The 19207-nt window shown below is 43.7% G+C and overlaps 1 protein-coding gene across 3 annotated transcripts in view; it reads left to right on the top strand.

The window, feature by feature from the left end:
* The window catches only part of FLT4 (fms related receptor tyrosine kinase 4), an 86625-nt gene that overhangs the window by 44848 nt on the left and 22570 nt on the right, over nucleotides 1–19207 (top strand). For all 3 annotated transcript variants that reach the window (XM_083418166.1, XM_083418167.1, XM_083418168.1), the window contains exons 8-12: nucleotides 760–877; nucleotides 2357–2511; nucleotides 5206–5368; nucleotides 11500–11641; nucleotides 18431–18539. In XM_083418166.1, coding sequence (XP_083274292.1) covers nucleotides 760–877; nucleotides 2357–2511; nucleotides 5206–5368; nucleotides 11500–11641; nucleotides 18431–18539 — 687 coding nt within the window. The remainder of the gene's footprint in view (nucleotides 1–759; nucleotides 878–2356; nucleotides 2512–5205; nucleotides 5369–11499; nucleotides 11642–18430; nucleotides 18540–19207) is intronic.

Consider the following 19207-nt stretch of genomic DNA (forward strand, 5'->3'; position numbering starts at 1 on the left):
CTTTTGTCCTCTGTTTCTGCCATATGAAAACGTGTGTGTGTGTGTGTGTGTGTGTAAGTGTGTAAGAAAGAGAGAGATTATTATGTGACACACCATGTTCTCTAGGATTATGGCATGACAGAGCAAAGATCCAATGCTCCTGCTAAACAACAGCAAAGGATATGTTCCCAGGAGTAAGCTGACATGATTCTGAGTTAAGTCATGGTGGTAACCAGTACTGATACCAAACTCCATATTATCACTGAGATGTCAGAGCAGATGTTCCCTTTTTCTCTCTCTAAGGACTGCCTTTTTTATAGCAGCTGAAACTGTCCACTTGCCCTCCTTATGCCTATGTCATTCTGTAGGTAGTAACTATAAACTAACCACCACCCATACAAAGAAAACTTTTACTTGAGCTGAAAAGTTCTGGCAAAAGTAGCGGTAAGTGTTAGTTAAAATCTCCATCCAATGCAAGGTTATTTGCAGGATAAGGCATGGTAGCATTGTCAACGTTTAAGAAAGACAGGTCCCTGTACCTTCACGGAGCAAACTGTCAATCAGTGTAAACTGTTCTCATGTCTGCACAAATTCAGGGATACACAGATTCAGTATCTAATGGGCACCTGTGCATACGTGATGTTTATTTCCAAGCAGTGCATACTTCTACAATGTGTATGGATTAATGCTATCTAATCTCTGCTGTAGCTCCAGCATGGTCATCTCACAGCATTCACCCTGCTTTCTTCTTCTTCTCTCTTATCTGTCTGGTTTTCACAGAGAAACCCTTCATCAATGTGGAGTGGAGGAAGGGTCCAGTGATTGAAGCAACAGCAGGAGATGAAATGGCGAAGCTGCCGGTGAAAGTGGTTGCCTACCCCCAGCCTGAGTTCCAGTGGTAATGCACTCCCCCTCTTAGCATATAGGCTTAGCAGGCTTCAGGGCTGACCTTTGTAGAGAAGGGGAAAAGAGGGGGAGAAAGGCCCCTGTCTTGCTGAAATCGATTTTGTGAGAGGAGTGACACTGCCCTCCCACACGGCTTGAGGGTTCTGATTTGGAGGTCTGTTTCAAAACCTGAGCGATTCTTCTTGACTTCTGTGGTTCTTAAGCTTGACTCATTACCCAGCATTTTAACATTGTATAGCAAAGCAGGCTATTCTTTTCACCGGAGACATAAAAATTCTTCCTCGTCTTTTCTCCAGAGTTCTGGCAGACGTTAGAGGCAGGGAGAAACAATCTTTCTCATCATTCGCTTTGTTGGCAAACGCACGCCACACAAACACACAAATGTTCTCCACCCACACACAAGTGCTGTCTCACATTCCCTGTGGCTATGTAAACACCTGTTAACACTTTCAGAAAGCTGAGGCCCTCCTGACTAAGGGAAAGTCGTGGAATCTGGTACTGAGGTGGCAAGTGTTTGGGTCTAGACTTGCACCTCAGTCCCAGTCAGAGGGGATCATAGCTGAGCTCCCTGGGGGTGCCACATATATCCTGATCTCATTCTGATCAGCCAGCTGGTGACACAATAGCAAGGAAAGCGGAGTTAGGGAAGTGGATTCCATCTCTCACAAACTCACTTCATTCTGTCATATCAGCTTGTGCTGTGTGTAAAATTATAAGTAGTATAAGCCCTTCACTTCAGCCCCTTGCTCAGCTATGTAGCAGTAACTTGCCATAAATGGCACTTTTGCAAGATGCCACAAAGCAGTGAAGTGTCACTTCATAAGGGCAGGACACACCTGTCATTTTAAATTTCTCTCCTTTTTTTTCATTTTTTCCAATCTCATGGTCAGTTCTCCATACTTCCATTTCAGTTTACAATTTTAAAAAAAAATTCTCATGAAAATTTATCAGAATTTTAGTATGCACTTCTCATATGTACATTTTTGTATGCAATTTTACCTATTAAACATAATTTTGCAAGTGATTTTCCGTAACATTTTTGGATGTTATCTTCACTAACGTATGTATTTTTAAATGCACATATTTACCCATGCATATACAGTTTTAAAAAACATTCTTTGGTTTGATAATGCATTGCAAAATTTGGAGAAGTGTGGATTTTGAGGAGAAGCTGTGTTTTGGGATCTTGTATTGTTTTGAGAAATGCAAATTAAGTAATTTGACATTACATTGCAAACCTAATTTCCCCTGCATTTTATACATCTGAATTTTGCCTTGGGTGGTTGTGAGTGTTTTCCCTTTGGCCAGAAAACGCAGCAAGCTTTTCCTGGAAGGGGAGGAATTTGTGAGAGGTCTCCCTTTGAGGAAGTGCCTCCTGCCATGGACTGAAGCCCTGTGACTGCCTTTTGGGAGGAACGTGCTAATCCACACACACATACACCTCTCTCTTTCTCTCTCTGCTTCTGCCCAGGTTTAAGGATGGAAGGTTAATTTCCAACAGGCAGTCTCAATATTCCCTGCAGATCAAGGATGTGGCAGAGCAGAACTCTGGCTCCTACACGTTGGTTCTGAAGAACGGGCCGGCTGGACTGGAGAAGAGCATTAGTCTCCAGCTGGTGGTCAATGGTAAGGAGGTTGGACTAATGGGAAAGGAATGTCCTGAAACCCTGTGCAGTTCGACAAATGTTTGTACCTGATGTCATTTGGCCTTGTGTGGTTGGTTATTTTAACAGGTCCGTGCTATAGAGGATGAAGGCCATAGTCCTTTGCCCTTCCCCCCCGGCCCCAGTCCAAATTGGCCCCATGTGCATCCTATTCACAATGGGAGGGGAACTGGCTCTGTCTGGGACATGGCAAGGGCAAAAGGGCTGGAACCCTTCTTCTCCCCATACTAGGCTGAACAATGAGGATGGCATTGCATCTAGAATGACTCCTTATCGGTTTGTGTTATCCTTCCTCCTCTGGGACTTCTCTGTCCTTTCAGATCAGAAAGTTATAAAATGAATGCCACTGGGTCAATGTTTTTAATAAAAAAATAAAATATAATATGATGAGTAGGGCAAGGAAAGAGTGTCAGGTTTGGAATGGGGGGACCCTCTGTTCAAATACCGTTTCCTACTGCACATAATGGCAGCAGATCCATGTCTCAGGATTTGATTGCCACCAAAATCCCTATATAAGAAGGTTTAGTGCAGGCAGGTGGGAGAAACTGAAATCTTCTCCCACCCACATGTTCCCACCCCCACTGACACTGCATTCTAAACAAAGTTCTCTTTCATTGGGGCTTTGTTACCATTGCCAAGGAAAGGCTAAAAGGTAATTTGGAGGTGGGAAAAACAATTTCACTTCTCCCCCCCCCCCCATCCTGCACATTAAATCCCCCCTCCCCGCCCTTCTCTGCTTTGTAGGGATTCAGCACCACCAGTCTGGGTCACAGTGTATTTGGCCAGAGGTAGGCAACCTAAAGCCTGGGGGCCGGATGTGGCCCAATCACCTTCTCACTCTGGTCCGCGGACGGTCCAGGAATCAGCATGTTTTTACATGAGTAGAATGCATCCTTTTATTTAAAATGTATCTCTGGGTTATTTGTGGGGCATAGGAATTTGTTCATTATTATTTTTTCAAAATATAGTCTGGCCCACAACATGGTCTGAGGGACAGTGGACTGGCCCATGGCTGAAAAAGGCTGCTGACCCCTGTATTTGGCCCTCAATAGCAGCAGACAGAAGAGTGAAATGTGGGAGGGGTATGAGGAGTAAAATTGGGGGGGGGGGTCCCTCATTCAGGCTACCAAAGTATCTGCAGTCTTCTGACTCCATGATGTCAATGCAGAAGAAAGAATTGCAATAAGTGAGTTTTCCTGGAGCTAGTCCAGCATCCATAACATGCCTGGCAGTCACATCACTGTAGTGTTTATAGAGGAAGAAAATAACTTCCCAGCGTTTTAAATTAGGATTGGGCAGAAGGTAGATTGGGATCTAATGGCAGAGCTTTGGATGATTTGCAGTAGATCAGCAAGGGCTTCTGATTCCCAGCTGTCTAACAATAGCAACAGTTTAAACTCTGCACACCCCCATGCACCAAATTAGGTGAAAAAGAACACCAGGAGCAGGATTCTCCTAACAATCCCTGTCAGCAGAAGCCCTGAACAAGGACTTTTGCCTGTGCAATGGGACTTCCCCACCTCTCCTCCCACCCACCATGAACATGGTTCAGAGGGGCCTGGAGAACTCCAAGAACAGCACACTGAGGGAGAAGAGGGGGCTCATTCGGCAAGCTGAATTGCTTGCACACTTGGAAGTCTATAATAGTGCAGTATTGAATTCCACCCAATGAATGGGTGTTTTGTGTGAAGGACTTGTGAGCTTGGTTATGGGAACTGCTCGTTCATTCCTAGACTGAGCATGTGCTCAGAGGCTCCTTGTTCCTTAATTCTGAACTTACATCCACTTACCTGATCCACTAATTTGCACCTGGTTCTGGTTGGTGGTCCGTGAAGTTGTAGTAGAAAACAAAGTAGATCTCGCAAGCCTGACGCCCACCCAGCCCTACTCTAAATGCACCTATAACTTAAGCTCAGGTCATTTTATCCATTGCATTTAGTAGATAATTTCTTAAATGAGAGGTGTGCCAGGTAATTGTACATTACCTGCTGGTAGTTCAGAATTTGCTTGCTCTCCTGTAACAGTTGCCCTCAAGCAATGATGACATTCTCTTCCTCAAAAGAATGACTTCCAACAGGGGCAGGGAAATACCAACGTCACTGCCTCCATAGTGCTATCCTGCTTAATAGAAGGCAGCACCAGCATTGGCCTGTAGGGTGGGGTGGAGCCACAGATCCACCCTCACAATGCCAGCATCACTTACATTGCACCTAACCTGTATGGAACCTCCCCACCCCTTCTCCACTCTCACCTGGTAAGCAGCAACAACCTTGCTGCTGGGAAGCTAGTGTTGCAACTCCACTCCACTGGGTGAGGCACTTTTGGACAGAGCACGGCACTGGTGAGGTTGAGGCGGTACAGGAGCACCAGCTGAGCCAATCAGGTGATCCCACCCTGACATTGCTCCCCCACTCCAGCTCTGCCCAGGTAAGCTGCAGTGACATCAGTGCTGCTGGGACCTAGAGCAATTCTAAGGGAGAGGAAGGAGTATAATTACTACTACTACACAGCAGCAACACGAGGTTGGGAGGGGAGGGAGAACATTGAGGGAGATAGTGTGGGTGATTAGAGGACTGGAAGAGAGAGCAGCAGAGGCAACCATCCCAGAGCAGTTATTATTTACAAGGCTGACACATCAACATTCTTCTTATTTCAGTTCCTCCACAAATCCATGAGAAAGAAGCAACTTCGCCCAACATCTATTCCCGCAAAAGCCGACAGGTGCTCACCTGCACTGTGTATGGCATCCCAGCACCAGAGAAGATCCAGTGGCAGTGGAGGCCTTGGACACCCTGCCCAATGTTCTCCCGTCACAATCTGTAAGTAACTGGCCTCCTTTGATCTTTGCCGTGTTCTTAATGCTGCAGCAAGGGAGGAAGACCTTGGCATGCTTCTTCATGCAAATGCACATGAGATGGTCACCGCAAGAGGGTCACTAGGGATGTGCATCGGATGAATGCCAAGGCGGACTGCTTTGGACAGATTTCAGGCGTCTCCAAGCTAAAGTGGCATCTCTTCAGTATGCCCCAAACCGAAGTGGGATTTGGGGCACTTCAGTTATTTGGATATTTAAAATGTTGCTGGTTATGTTGTAGAGGTGTCCCTAGGAAAGTATGCCATTTTCATAATAAAATAGTTGCCCACAAAACCAGAGGGAGAGAAGCAAATCCCTTTTAGTTCTCCCCATCCTCAAAAAGCACCCAGCACAAAAAACATTTTGTATTTTGGCAGGTTTCTTACAAAGAGGGGGCTGTCTGGTGGGTGCTATTTGCATACAGATTGCATACAAAGTAAGAGGGGAGCTTAAGTGATTTCTTTTTTGACCATCCTAAAATGGAAAAGCCTGCCCTTGCAGGAAAACCACTATGGCTAGATTAAAAGTGCCAGAGTGTATCCTCTCAGAAAAGGCAAACAAGAGAGCAAATTTCATACACTTCTGCCAAAAGGTAAAATAATTGTAGACAATTCTGGTTTTGTTTTTAAAGGTGCCTAGTACAAAAACTAATGGAACTATTTCTCTGTAATTTGGCAGGCTTTATCCACTAAGCCTTGAAATTTAATGCAAGTCCATTAAAAATGAAACTGTTTTTTGTTTTCCTATTTGTTCCTTGCAAATTTGGATTTGGACCCAAACCAAAATGGGTAGCCTCTGTGTTGCTGTTGCTAGCTGTTACTTGTTGTTGTTGCTGCTGCTGCTGTTACCTACCTGCCCTTCACTTTAAGGTGCCAGGACAGGCTACAACAATTAAAACACAATGTTAAAAATGGATTAAAACAACTTACAGTAACAGAAATGAAGCCATTTGTGTGGAGTGGCTTCTTGCACTTACAGGACAATATTTCTCCACACTGCCTTTTGGAGAACATTTGTAGTGCCATGGAGAGTGGTGTGAGTACCTGTCCATTTGAAGGGCATGCCATAAATAATGTTAGCCAGGAGCTAAATGCAGCCTGTTCCTTCACTTTAAAACCTATGACTAAGACCTAATTCAAATGTCATAATAAGCTGGTATTATCACCTTGATCTCAGACAGGTAGTGTTGTCCAACATCTGTAGGTAAAAGTATAAATGGTGGTCCTTGTGCAAGAGCATCAGTTTTTTATTCATATGAGTGGAGTAGACAATGAGGTTCACCCTCCTGCCTGCATCTTCTAGTCCCAAGAGAGGGGGCTATTCATTTGGCTCACAAAGTGCTCCCTCCTTATGGGTGTGACTGGAGTGGCATGAAACCTGACTACTGGAAAAGAGACTCCATGCTTCTCTAGCAACTAATTGTGCCATGGGGGTGCATTTTAGATTTCTCATGGAGCAACATGAAGGAGCAGGGTTAAGAGCAGGGGTTTAGGCAGGTTTTTCTTCTGGTGTTGAATATGTAAAAATGTTGCTGATTACTCCTGCATAGAATTATCCTGCTAGTGCTTTTTCTTTGATTTCTCTGGCCACTGAGGGCTGAACTATTGGCTTAAGTCCAAACTAGGCATGATGTGGGAGATTCAAGAACTGGATGTCTCATTTTTCCAAAGAAAGACAAGCAGCTACAGAGGGATCATATTTGGATTGAAACTGCTGTGTTTGGGAAGGGGAACATAGCAGTACTGTATGGGTAGATGTACATTTTTGCCCCCAGAGTTGATTTAAATCAGGGAAATGTAATTTAGGCACAGGGGTGTTGAAAAGCAAAACAAATAATTTCCCTACAACATGGTAGTAACAATCTGAATGAGGGACCCTGTGACTACTTTTAAATATTTTTAAAAGCTGGGGAACTTGATCCCATAACTCCTGCATCAATTTCAAGTTTGGCCCTTGGTGTCTGAAAACTGGTTAGGATCTAGGCCCAGTTTAAAGTGGAGCTGAGAAGCAATTGTTCACAAACATGAACAGGCCAGCAGCTGCATGAAAAGGCAATTTGACTCAACTCAGCCATTTGACAGAAAAAGAACAAGAAATGCAGTGGTGTAGCATGAAGAATCGCCTATAAATAAGTGGCTCTTCAGTCTTCACAGACATCTATCAAACCAAAGGCTGCTTTGCCTGGTGCAGTTTGCACCATCTTAGGAAGCTGTAGAGATTTGTTACCCTCTTCAAGAGATTTGTTTCTGAGCATGCTAGTGGCAGAACTCAAAACTTGCCTGCTGCTTGTCTGCAAGGACAATGGAGGCAGAAATTATTACAATGGTAGAGTTGTGAGGTTTTCAATGTGTGTGGGTTTTTCCTGCAGAAAATTTATGTAGCTGCCAGAAAATGTCTAGGTAGGAAGTGGCATCTAAGGCGTTTAATACTCTATTTAACAGAAACAGACTTAGAAAGATCGATGGGAGTCTGATACAAAGTTTTACAAAGATGTGTTTCAATGCCCTTGTTGCTTACCAGAACAATATCTCATAAAAACAAATCTATATGAGTACTGCTGTATAATTCATGCACCTCAGAAGGTTCTAGTAGTGCTAATAGATAAAGGGGTTTTTTTAATAGTCAGAATGCAGAGTGGGATGATCCAGTGGTTGTTGAAAATAAAACTAGATAAGAATATGTTTGGACCCCAAAGTGTTGGTGCAATGAAAAAAGGGGTAGACTGTATAAAGAATTCCCTAGATGCCAAAATCCAGGTTTGGGGCAAGTACAGAAAAAGTTGCACAGGCAGTAAAACCTGGATTAGTTACAGTAGTGAAAGTTCCCAAATTATTGGTATAGGAACTCAAGAGTGGCTTGTTAGAGCCATGTGGCTAAGTTGGAGCAACCAGCTTAGCCTCTTCACATGCTGAGCTTCTCCCACAGACTAGGAAGAAAGGATAGGCTTGATAGGCTCCTCCCAAGGTGAGGGGAAGTGGGCATAACTAAGCCTGGCAAAACAGCTTACTCTATGGTATTAACCCCTTCATGTGTTAATTAGACTTAAGCAAGTTGGTTATATGAGGCTGGTTATCCCACACAAAGAACTTACGTTACTTCAGTAAATTCCACAATGACCTTGGCAGAAGCTTGAAATAGCAAATCTGTCAAAGTAAAGTGTGAAAGCCTGCAAAAGTGACTGAACAGTATGTGACTCCAGCAGTGGAACGTACGCTCCTGCCACCTAAATTGGGTGCGTAGGGCATGCCCTAAGGGGGCAGGGGTGGGGGGAGCCTGCTGTGCCCAGCCAGGCACGAGAATGCTGCCTTGGTGGTATCCTCACACAGCACTGCCCAGCCGAGGAGAGGGGCAGCAACACTGCTGCTGTGACTATCCTCCTTCTCTCCGCCTCCCAGGTCAGACCTGGCCCAGGAGACAGAGCCAGGCCCAATAAGGGAGTCTGGGAGGGGCGCCTAGTCATGCCCCTCTCAAAACTGTGCCCAGGGCCATGCTCCCCACACACTACACCTCTGTGTGACCCCAAGATCATATTTGATTCAAAGTGACGATGAAGCTTCAGTAAAAGCTGAGTGAATGTAGAAGTAGCAGATTCACGCAAGTTAAAGTCATAAGGCAGAATGTATGGAGCTGTTGTAATACATAGTGATAGGAAGACTCATAAAAAGTTTTGGACTCCAAGATGCCTGTGACTACATCAAGAAGCAGAGAGATAAAAAAAGCCCATTAGATTGGGAGAAGAAGAATGTGTGAGAGAAAGAGAGAACAAGAATACGAAGCAAAGTGGTCCACTTTGTTTCCACTGTGTGAAGGGAAACAGTTTTTGGAAACATTAACACAGAATTGAAACATAGGGCAGCAGCCATTTAATAAATGAGAATTTTACTGGCCTTCAGCATTTTAACTCCAAAACAAATCCCTTAGTGCAACGGTTCTGAGAATGTGAAGTAGGCCTGTCTCCAAGGAAACTTGGGCAGCTTGCTAAGAAAGGCTTGAACTGCTTGTTTTCTCCCAGACTGTTTAGTATCTGTGCTTCAACTGGGTGAGAAGCAGGGTGCTTATTTTCCCTGTCCCAAGCAATGTAGCCCAAAGACCTGTGGAGGCTGCAAAAAAGGTAAAGGACCCCTGACAGTTAAGTCCAGTTGCAAACGACTCTGGGGTTGCGGCGCTCATCTCACTTTACTGGCCGAGGGAGCCGATGTTTGTCCACAGACAGTTTTCCCAGGTTATGTGGCCAGCATGTGGCCAGAGCAGCACGCCATTTACCTTCCCACCATTTACCTTCCCACCGGAGCGGTACCTATTTATCTACTTGCACTTTGACACGCTTTTGAACTGCTAGGTTGGCAGGAGCTGGGACTGAGCAACGGGAGCTCACCCCGTCACGGAGATTTGAACCGCCGACCTTCCGATCAGCAAGCCCTAGGCTCTGTGGTTTAGACCACAGCGCCACCTGCATCCCTTGTGGGTGCCCCATAATTTTCCTTTTTCTCTTGTTGGTTGACTGGAGAAGCTTGTGGTGATTTGCAGTGGCATTCAGCATGCACCAGTTTGGAAGAGGCAGTAGTGCTAGAGGTTCTTTTCCTCATGGAGGCCCTGTTTGACCAGGTGTGATAGACTCTGGATGTGGTGGAAGTAGTTGTGGAACTGCCCTTAGAAACAAGGACAATTTATATGACTTCTATCTCTGTCTGAATGGTTATTGTGCAGGAGACAAGCTTCCTCCTGTTCCTTTGGGTTCTGCTGGCAGGACACTTTACAGCAAAGGTCTATTATTATTGAGAAAGAAAGATAGAAAGAGGCCTCTAAGATAGACAGGAATGTGACAGGGAAGCATTATTGACCCAGGAGGAAGTGGGGCATCTATAAAAATACTGATGCCGTAAATGTACTGTTTGACTGGCTGAGGAAACAAGGGCATTTCCAGTCCCATCAGAATGCTTTGTGGCCTTGTCAGGAAGGAGAGGAGTTGTTGAATTATTAGCACTGTCTCCCAAGGCCACAATCTTTATGCTTATCCCAGCTTCAGAGGATGCATCATGATTTCCTGTTGTTTAAACAGATTCTCACTCTTGTTATGGTACACTAAGTGTGCTAAACATCTGTCCCCTCATTTTCTCTAATGAAAGCATGTTGTTTGGGTGGAGGAGCACACTATCTGCCAGATGTTAATTTGGGCGCCAGAACTATCCAACACTCTCAGATACGTTTTGGGCCACATACCTGGTCTACTGCATACACAGCAGTGCAGACACTTTATCCAGGTACCCACATTGCATTACATTTGAACCCGACTTTCCAGCAGACACCTTCTGACACATGTTGCAGGATGCCACACCCTGTAGCATACTCTCTTAACTCTCAGTCAATGTCCCTTAGATGCATATCAATCCCCTGACCTCCCACATTAAAAACTCTTTCAGGTTGTGTGCACACTGTATATTTAACATGCGCATCCACACAGCACGGCATGAAGGCTATATTCTTCCCCTGCTTTTGCTCCCCAGACACTGGCACCCCATACAGTCAGGGTTCCAGGCAGCGGGAAGGGCAAGGTACAGGGAGCTTAACAGTGCAGGCATGGCAAAGGAGCCAGTCCAATGCTCTTGCCACACCATCACCCTGCCTGCACCACCTTGAGCTTTCTGCACCTTACCACCCCACCAACTGCTGCTGGCTCCATATAACAATCTGATAGTCGTGGGTATATGAAATATCCTTGCATTTTTTACCCCTTTTTAAAGCAATCTAAGCTAGTGGTTATCACCACATGAAATGGAGCGAATTGTTCACTACATGAAGAGAAGTGCTTATAATATTCCATCTCTTCTGACTCTCTTGCTATCACTGGCGATCCTTGATTTCTCATACTGTGGGAGAGGGAGAACATTTTCTCTTTATCCGTTTTCTCTGTACCATCTAAAGTTTTATAAGGCCATCTCGTGCTCCCCCTTAGCCATTTTCCCTCTCCTCCTAATTATATTATAGGCAGCATTGTATGTTAATGCCCTGTAATCTTCCCAATAACTTCTTTTATTGGCAAACCAAATCTCCTGTTTCTCTCTGTCTCTTCTTCTTTCATGGCTTCTGGATAAATAGGAGTAGGAGGAGGACTGTCCGGCGCCATCAGCGAGACCGGATGCCCGAGTGTAAGGACTGGAAGGATGTGTCGCAGCTGGATGCTGTGAATGCCATTGAAAGCATTGACACCTGGACAGAGTTTGTGGAAGGAAGGAACAAGGTGAGGACACATGTTTCTCTTTGTCCTTTCTGCGTTGGAAAGAGGTAGAAGCACCTCGAGCTCATGAGACGGAGCCTTCTCAGGCCAAAACGTTTTAGCTGATTTTGCAACATGAAGCCAAACTGTGAGTTGACTTCCATCATGTGGTCAGTTAGTTATGCAGCTAAATGATTACACATTTAGTAATCAGTTTTTGTCTTATCTATATGTTTATATGAAAAACCAAAGCCAGTTTTGGATCACCCGTTAAGATCCTTACTACCAATTATGATACTAGAGAGAAAAATGAGGTATAAAATGTGAAGACTGACATTACTGAATACATTCACATGAAATAAAAAATAGTTCACAATGCAGGGGGGGGAGGACTCTGAAGAAATGAAGGCTGCAGAGTGTGAAACTTCCATAGCTGTCATGTACTCCTAATATGGCTGACGTTACTCAAAGGTTAAGAATGCACCAGATTTATGTGAATGGCACTGGCAAATTTGGGGACAAATGTTGTATGAATGTGCAAAGGAAGGAATACTAGAGACAGTGATAATAATGATCTAAATTTGCATTGCTTTCAGTGAATTCAGTACTGAATGTATGCTTATTCAATAGAGTGATTTAAAAGGTGAACATTAAATTAGAAGGTATTGTCCACTGTGGTGGTTTAAAGACAGTTCCATGAGTCAGAGCATGGCTTTCTTCATAGAGGAATGAGATCATCTATGAGCAAGCTGAATGGAAGGCAGAGTGCAGTGGAATATTCTAATGCAATGAATGTACAGCAATCTTCATTCTTCAAAATAAATTCACTGCTGACATCCTATAAATGGCTGAGGAAATACATGAATTTTGAGTTAGTGCCAAAAAGACAAAAGACATTCCATAACTGGGGTGCCACCACAGAAGATGCCCTACAATATTCATTCCCAACTCCATTCCATAAGAATATATATCACAACTGTTTTTACAGGTCAGCATTCTGATTATTAAACTACACTTTGTCCCACGTTAAGCTATATTCAGTGAAACTGCTGGAAATTTAATTTGATGTCGCAGTGGCAGAACCACCTTGGTACTGCTAAATATAAGGGGTGGGTGGGAATTGGAATTGAGAACTTGAGGTGGAATGGCAAGGAGAACCCTTTTCCTATCCTTATTTTTTGCTCCCAAACTACTGTGCTTCAGCCATTTTTCTCCTGGTGGAAATTTCATAATGCCACTCAGAGATGGTGGGACAGCTGAGCTGGGACATTTAGGGGGCAAAAAACATAGGCAACAAGAGTCCAACTCTTCCTTCTTGCTCATGCTGTGCTTTCAGTCGCCCTTCTCACCTGCCCCCTACTTTCTCTCGATTCAGCTACCAGACTCAGTGGGCCATTGTGAACAGTTTGGCCCTGTACACTATTCCAGTACAAATATGTGAATCCAAATGTATGAAGTGTTGCTTTGAAGTGTGAGAGGTTCCATTGGATATTACACTATATTTCTGGAATGGTTTTTTTTCTTTCTCTCCTGTCCTGATGCATGACTAGCTGGCATTTAAAGGCTGTTTCTTTCCATCCCCCCTGTATAAATGCCAGAGTCATGTGTGCTTTTCTATGACTAGTTTCCTGTTCTAGGTGACAATGTCAGTTACCAAACACGCGTGCATAATAGTGATGCAGGCTAAAGAACAAACAAATGGTTCCCAGTTTCCTGAAGTCACTTCCTGTTTTCATACACCCCTCCAAAATCACTTCCTGTTCCAATTTCAGTCAGGAGTTGGAAAGCAACGGAAAGGATGATGGGAAGGAGAGAGGCATGTTTCGTGCTCTGATTCAGGCTGTGTTAATGGCTTATACCAAGAGACAGTCTGTTTTCTGAACCTATCCTAATAATAGACAAGTCATATTTGGTGATATTATTTGTGATAGCAATTTAACATATATTACATTCACTTCTTTTACTTTCCTTTCTCTCCTTTAACCCATTTCACCCCTTCTTTGTCCTTTATAGGATCCATTGCCATATATATTTCTTTATCCCCCCCCCCCCCCCCAGTTACTAGTAGGGAAAGAAGCATGAATAGAAAACATTTGTAAATAACTTCCAATTCTGACTCAGCCTGTCAGCCCCTCAAATGTTTGGGTTCTGGAAAAGAGAGCCGTAACACTCCTGGAGTGGTGTCTCCAAAATCTGTCTCGCATTTCCATTATGTGATGGCATTTTTGCATTTGTTTATTTTATTGTTGTTAGCTACCTGAATCATATTCGGTGGAAAGGTGGGCTATATGTTTCATAATATAAGTATGCCATTATAAGAAAATAGCTAGTCTTTTGGCCTTCAAAACTTTTGCTAATGGAATTGATACTCATTTTCCAGAACATTCGGAAAGTCTCCTGTCTGTGAACAGGTCACTAGATGCAGCTCTGGGTACCGCTATTTAAATTTGTTTGTTTCATTTGATACCAATTCAAGTAGAGGAAGAACCCAAAGTTGCTGGTTTTTCCACTGAGCGACAGACTAGCTCTGCTTCCTTCTTCTTCCTCTGTGACAGCCTGATGGAATGGCTGCTACTAAATGACCGCTGATGCGGGGAGAAACCTGATGGAGCTGGTTTCTCAGCAGAGCTAATGGAATGGCCCTGCTTCCCTCCTTCATTGCAACCTGATGGAATGTCTGTTACAAGACAACAAATGAGGAATAAACTTGCCAGGGTTAATTGATTTCATTTGATGAATGAATTTCTAACCAGCTTTTCAGGTTACAAAAAGGATTCCCTAGAGCACAGACTGAAAGCCACTGCTATGTAGTTTCTGAAATAGAAGAAAGCAGGTCTATGTGGATAGGTGGAATAGGCTTATAACACCAGAATAGTTAATTTCCAAGCATAGATTATAAGACAGATTGGAGGCAATAGGAATTAAATCTAGATGATGGATGTTGTGCATACCCTGCATGGTTTTGTACTGTAGAATTTGTACAATATTATATTGGTTTAATTGCACTAGCCAGCAGCTGTGTTGACATTTTATGGACCACTGCATATATCATTAAAGGAACTGGAGCTATCCTTCCACAGATGATCTGCAAAGGTCAGCAGAGCAGATCCATCTTAGAGTGGGCTTGTCCACGTTTGAGCATTATTTAGCTCTTAATCTACCCCCCCCCCCATTCAAATTAGACTGGAGTAGTCTTTCCCATTCATACTAGCAGGCATTCTCTTTTACGTTTGTTGTAGCCTTCTAATTTCTTGATTCTATTATGCCAGTTAAGCACTGACAGGACACGCATGCAGGTAGCTATATGTGCACCTTGGTTGTTGTTTTTTTGTTTCTTAACGTCTTTGCCCAAGAAGTGTGCAAAAACACACTGTCAGGCAATCATAAATTTGTTTGTGCAATTTTCTAGTTCTGTGCAAATCTGAGGGATCAAAAGAATATATACATATATATATATATAAATCTACGAAAGCATATATATATATATATATATGCAGGTTTTGGTGTCCTCGGGTGTCTTCCCGTGTAAAAGTTGGGGTGTCTAGGCGACGTTTCGACGAGGTCTCACTCGTCATCTTCAGGCTGGTGCTTTCGGCTTCTTGTTACTGGAACAGAGCAGGATCTCAGTGTTTGAGTTCCTATAAATACTGTTGAGGAGGTGTGGTGTATAGCCTCCAATGTTCTGGGCAGAGAGGAGGTTCCCAGGCTAGTGTGCCTTTTCTTCTTTTGTTCCTTAATTACTTGAGGGATATCTTGAGTGATTTCTTGAGTGATTTCCTGAATCCCACTTAGGTGGGTCATTAGGTGTGGATTAGTTGCTAAAGCCTTCGTGTCTTGAACTCTTGAACTTTGTGAAGAGTTTTTCTGAGAAGATGGCTGTACTGCACTTGGTTGTGCTCTGGCTTGGCTTCGTGTATAGGGGCGAGCTGTGGTTTTGTGGCCTGTGCCAGCCAGATCTGTGTAGGGATTGCAGGGGGGTGCAGCATCCGGAGGTGCCACCCTGGTTTGGCTACTGGATGGTGTCTGTAATTTATCTGTGGAGAGGGTCTGGGTTTGGGTCTGGTGTGGTTGATTGGTGATGGCGTTCTGTGTGCCTCTGGATCTGGTGTCAGATTTTGTGGGGAGGGCTAATTTCCAGATGTCTGGCAAGCGGGATGTGTCGTCACGCTTGTTCATGTTGTGAGGGTGTTTCTCTATCTCGATGGCTTCCATGATTATTCTCTTGTGGTGATGTTCCATGTTAAAGAGCAATTTGGAATCTGCAAAATTAATTTCGTGTCCTGTTTCTTTCATGTGTTGGAAAAGAGAGGAAGTTTTTTCTTCTTTTTTGACGGCATTCTTGTGTTCTGCGATCCGTGCATTTATTCGTCTGTTTGTTTGTCCAATGTACGTGGCTGGGCAGACTTTGCAGGGTATTTCATAGACCCCTTGGTTTTCCAACTGAATTTTATCCTTGGGGTTTCTGAGGATATTGGCTATTTTTTTGGTTGGTGCAAAAGGCTGTTTTGATATTGTGTTTATGGAGGATTTTGCTAATTTTATCTGTAGTGCCCTTGATATAAGGAAGGAGGGCTATGCCATTGTTTTCTTCTGTGTCTTGGTTTTTGGGGGGTGTTTCTTTTTGGATTAGCTTCGTAACCCTGTTTTGCTGGTATCCATTGGCAATTAACACATTTGAGAGATTCTGTAACTCAGTTGTCAAGTGGTCTTCGTCAGCCAGGCGTTTGGTTCTGGAGATGAGAGTCTGCCCAGCCACGTACATTGGACAAACAAACAGACGAATAAATGCACGGATCGCAGAACACAAGAATGCCGTCAAAAAAGAAGAAAAAACTTCCTCTCTTTTCCAACACATGAAAGAAACAGGACACGAAATTAATTTTGCAGATTCCAAATTGCTCTTTAACATGGAACATCACCACAAGAGAATAATCATGGAAGCCATCGAGATAGAGAAACACCCTCACAACATGAACAAGCGTGACGACACATCCCGCTTGCCAGACATCTGGAAATTAGCCCTCCCCACAAAATCTGACACCAGATCCAGAGGCACACAGAACGCCATCACCAATCAACCACACCAGACCCAAACCCAGACCCTCTCCACAGATAAATTACAGACACCATCCAGTAACCAAACCAGGGTGGCACCTCCGGATGCTGCACCCCCCTGCAATCCCTACACAGATCTGGCTGGCACAGGCCACAAAACCACAGCTCGCCCCTATACACGAAGCCAAGCCAGAGCACAACCAAGTGCAGTACAGCCATCTTCTCAGAAAAACTCTTCACAAAGTTCAAGAGTTCAAGACACGAAGGCTTTAGCAACTAATCCACACCTAATGACCCACCTAAGTGGGATTCAGGAAATCACTCAAGAAATCACTCAAGATATCCCTCAAGTAATTAAGGAACAAAAGAAGAAAAGGCACACTAGCCTGGGAACCTCCTCTCTGCCCAGAACATTGGAGGCTATACACCACACCTCCTCAACAGTATTTATAGGAACTCAAACACTGAGATCCTGCTCTGTTCCAGTAACAAGAAGCCGAAAGCACCAGCCTGAAGATGACGAGTGAGACCTCGTCGAAACGTCGCCTAGACACCCCAACTTTTACACGGGAAGACACCCGAGGACACCAAAACCTGCATTCCTGTACCCGTGAAAATCTACGAAAGCATATATATATATATATATATATATGAAGAGAGAGACTAAGCTCCTGACTCACTATTACTAGGATGCTGGAAAAGAAATGAAATCAATTGTAAAATTTCAGCACCCACTTTTCAGATGGCTGCCCAATGTAATTGGTGTAGAAATTTTTCATGTGTTTTGTGCAATTTTCTGGTTTAGTGCAAATCTGTGGGATCAAAGGCTGGGTGTGGGTGGGGGAATCCTGCATTCAGGAGTGCACCAAAAACAGTTACGGGCACAGCTGGAAAAGCAATGAAAGCACTGAGGAAGTAGCTGGCATGGAAAGGGCAGTGGCAGAAAGTGACAATTGATTTACCCATCCAAAACACACCAAAACAAATGATCTGCAACCCTGGGTGAAGTGGTTTGCAGCCAAATTTCCCCCAGTTTATCAAAGTATCCCCGTATTGCGTGAACCTAAATTTACAGGGGGAAAGCCCTGAGATTGGTGTTGTTTGAAGGTGACATCATGTGGACTAAGCAAATTAAATGGGGATGCAAACAGTTGCAAACATACTGAACTGTAGTGTGGACATGCCTAGTGGTCCCACCCATACATTTCTCATCTGTTGCTTTTCCTATAGTTTGCACTACATCTGCAATCCTCTCTTTAAACAGGGACAAAAGATGGCATTTGTCTGGTGTACATCTCTTTGTTCCTGTCCTCGGCTTCTCCAAAATTCTGTGTCAGGTCATTATGCACCATCTGTTTGTGTATGGCTACTAACCCCCTTTCAACCTACTTCCCTGTAAGCAGAATGGCAGCACATAAATAAAGTTTGCTGCCCCTGATTTAACCCTTTTTATTGAGGAGAGTGTCTCAGTGCAACAGCAGCATTTCAGTAGGGGAAGTGGTGAATGGAGATCACAGGACAATGCTGAATGATAAGCAAACTATCAGTGGAAACAAAATGCAGAGATAGGAGAAACTCGACAAAAATTGAATGGGTGGTGCAAACATACCCTTAAATATTTCATCATGCAATTCCCCAGAGCATAAGAATGAAGCTAGAGCATCCTCTTCCTTCCTGGAAGGTTAGTAAGAAGCTGAGACGTCTTGCGTTTCCACATTTTAAATGTCATTCATCTTGCCCATTCTGTTTCTTTACTAGACGGTCAGCAAACTTATCATCCAAGAAGCCAACGTTTCTGTCATGTACAAGTGTGCAGCCTCTAACAAAGTTGGCCGTGATGAACGGCTCATCTATTTCTATGTAACTAGTGAGTATCATAAAGCATGTATGTGTGTGGGGGGGGGTGTCAATCCTTTGTCTTTCCTTCTGACCTTCGCTCACAGACCATTTGAATGGTTCATGAGTGTTTTTAAAAGCATTACTGCCATGATGTGCTCACAATCAGACTGCACTCTGTGTGTGTGTGTTTATATGGCCTCCTCAGGGCCCGAAGATACAGATCACTGGAAGACACGGACCTTATAATAAGGGCTAGTGGTGAATTAATTTTTTTCTCATATTTCAAAATCTGTACAGTTTCAGATTATCAGATTTTTAATAATATAGGAGTTCAAACTTTGTCAAAACATTGAGTTTGAGGGTAGATCTCTAACTTTGGTTCTTATAGTTTAGTCAGTAGAGTAATAATAATATAATAATAATTTATTATTTGTACCCCGCCCATCTGGCTGGGTTCCCCAGCCACTCTGGGCGGCTTCCAACAAAGATGAAAAATACACTAAAATGTCACATATTAAAAACTTCCCTGAACACATAATTTGCCACCTCAATTTGTCTTTCATCATCATGATCAGAATTTGAGCTTTGTAGCTGAAAGATGAGTTTTCAAATTGGGATTTCACAGAATCATAGAATTGTAGAGTTGGAAGGAACCCCGAGGGTCATCTAGTCCAACACCCTGCAATGCAGGTGTCT

The sequence above is a fragment of the Podarcis tiliguerta genome (genome assembly GCF_965153285.1).
Source record: "Podarcis tiliguerta genome assembly, chromosome: 2".
NCBI classification, from domain to species: domain Eukaryota; kingdom Metazoa; phylum Chordata; class Lepidosauria; order Squamata; family Lacertidae; genus Podarcis; species Podarcis tiliguerta.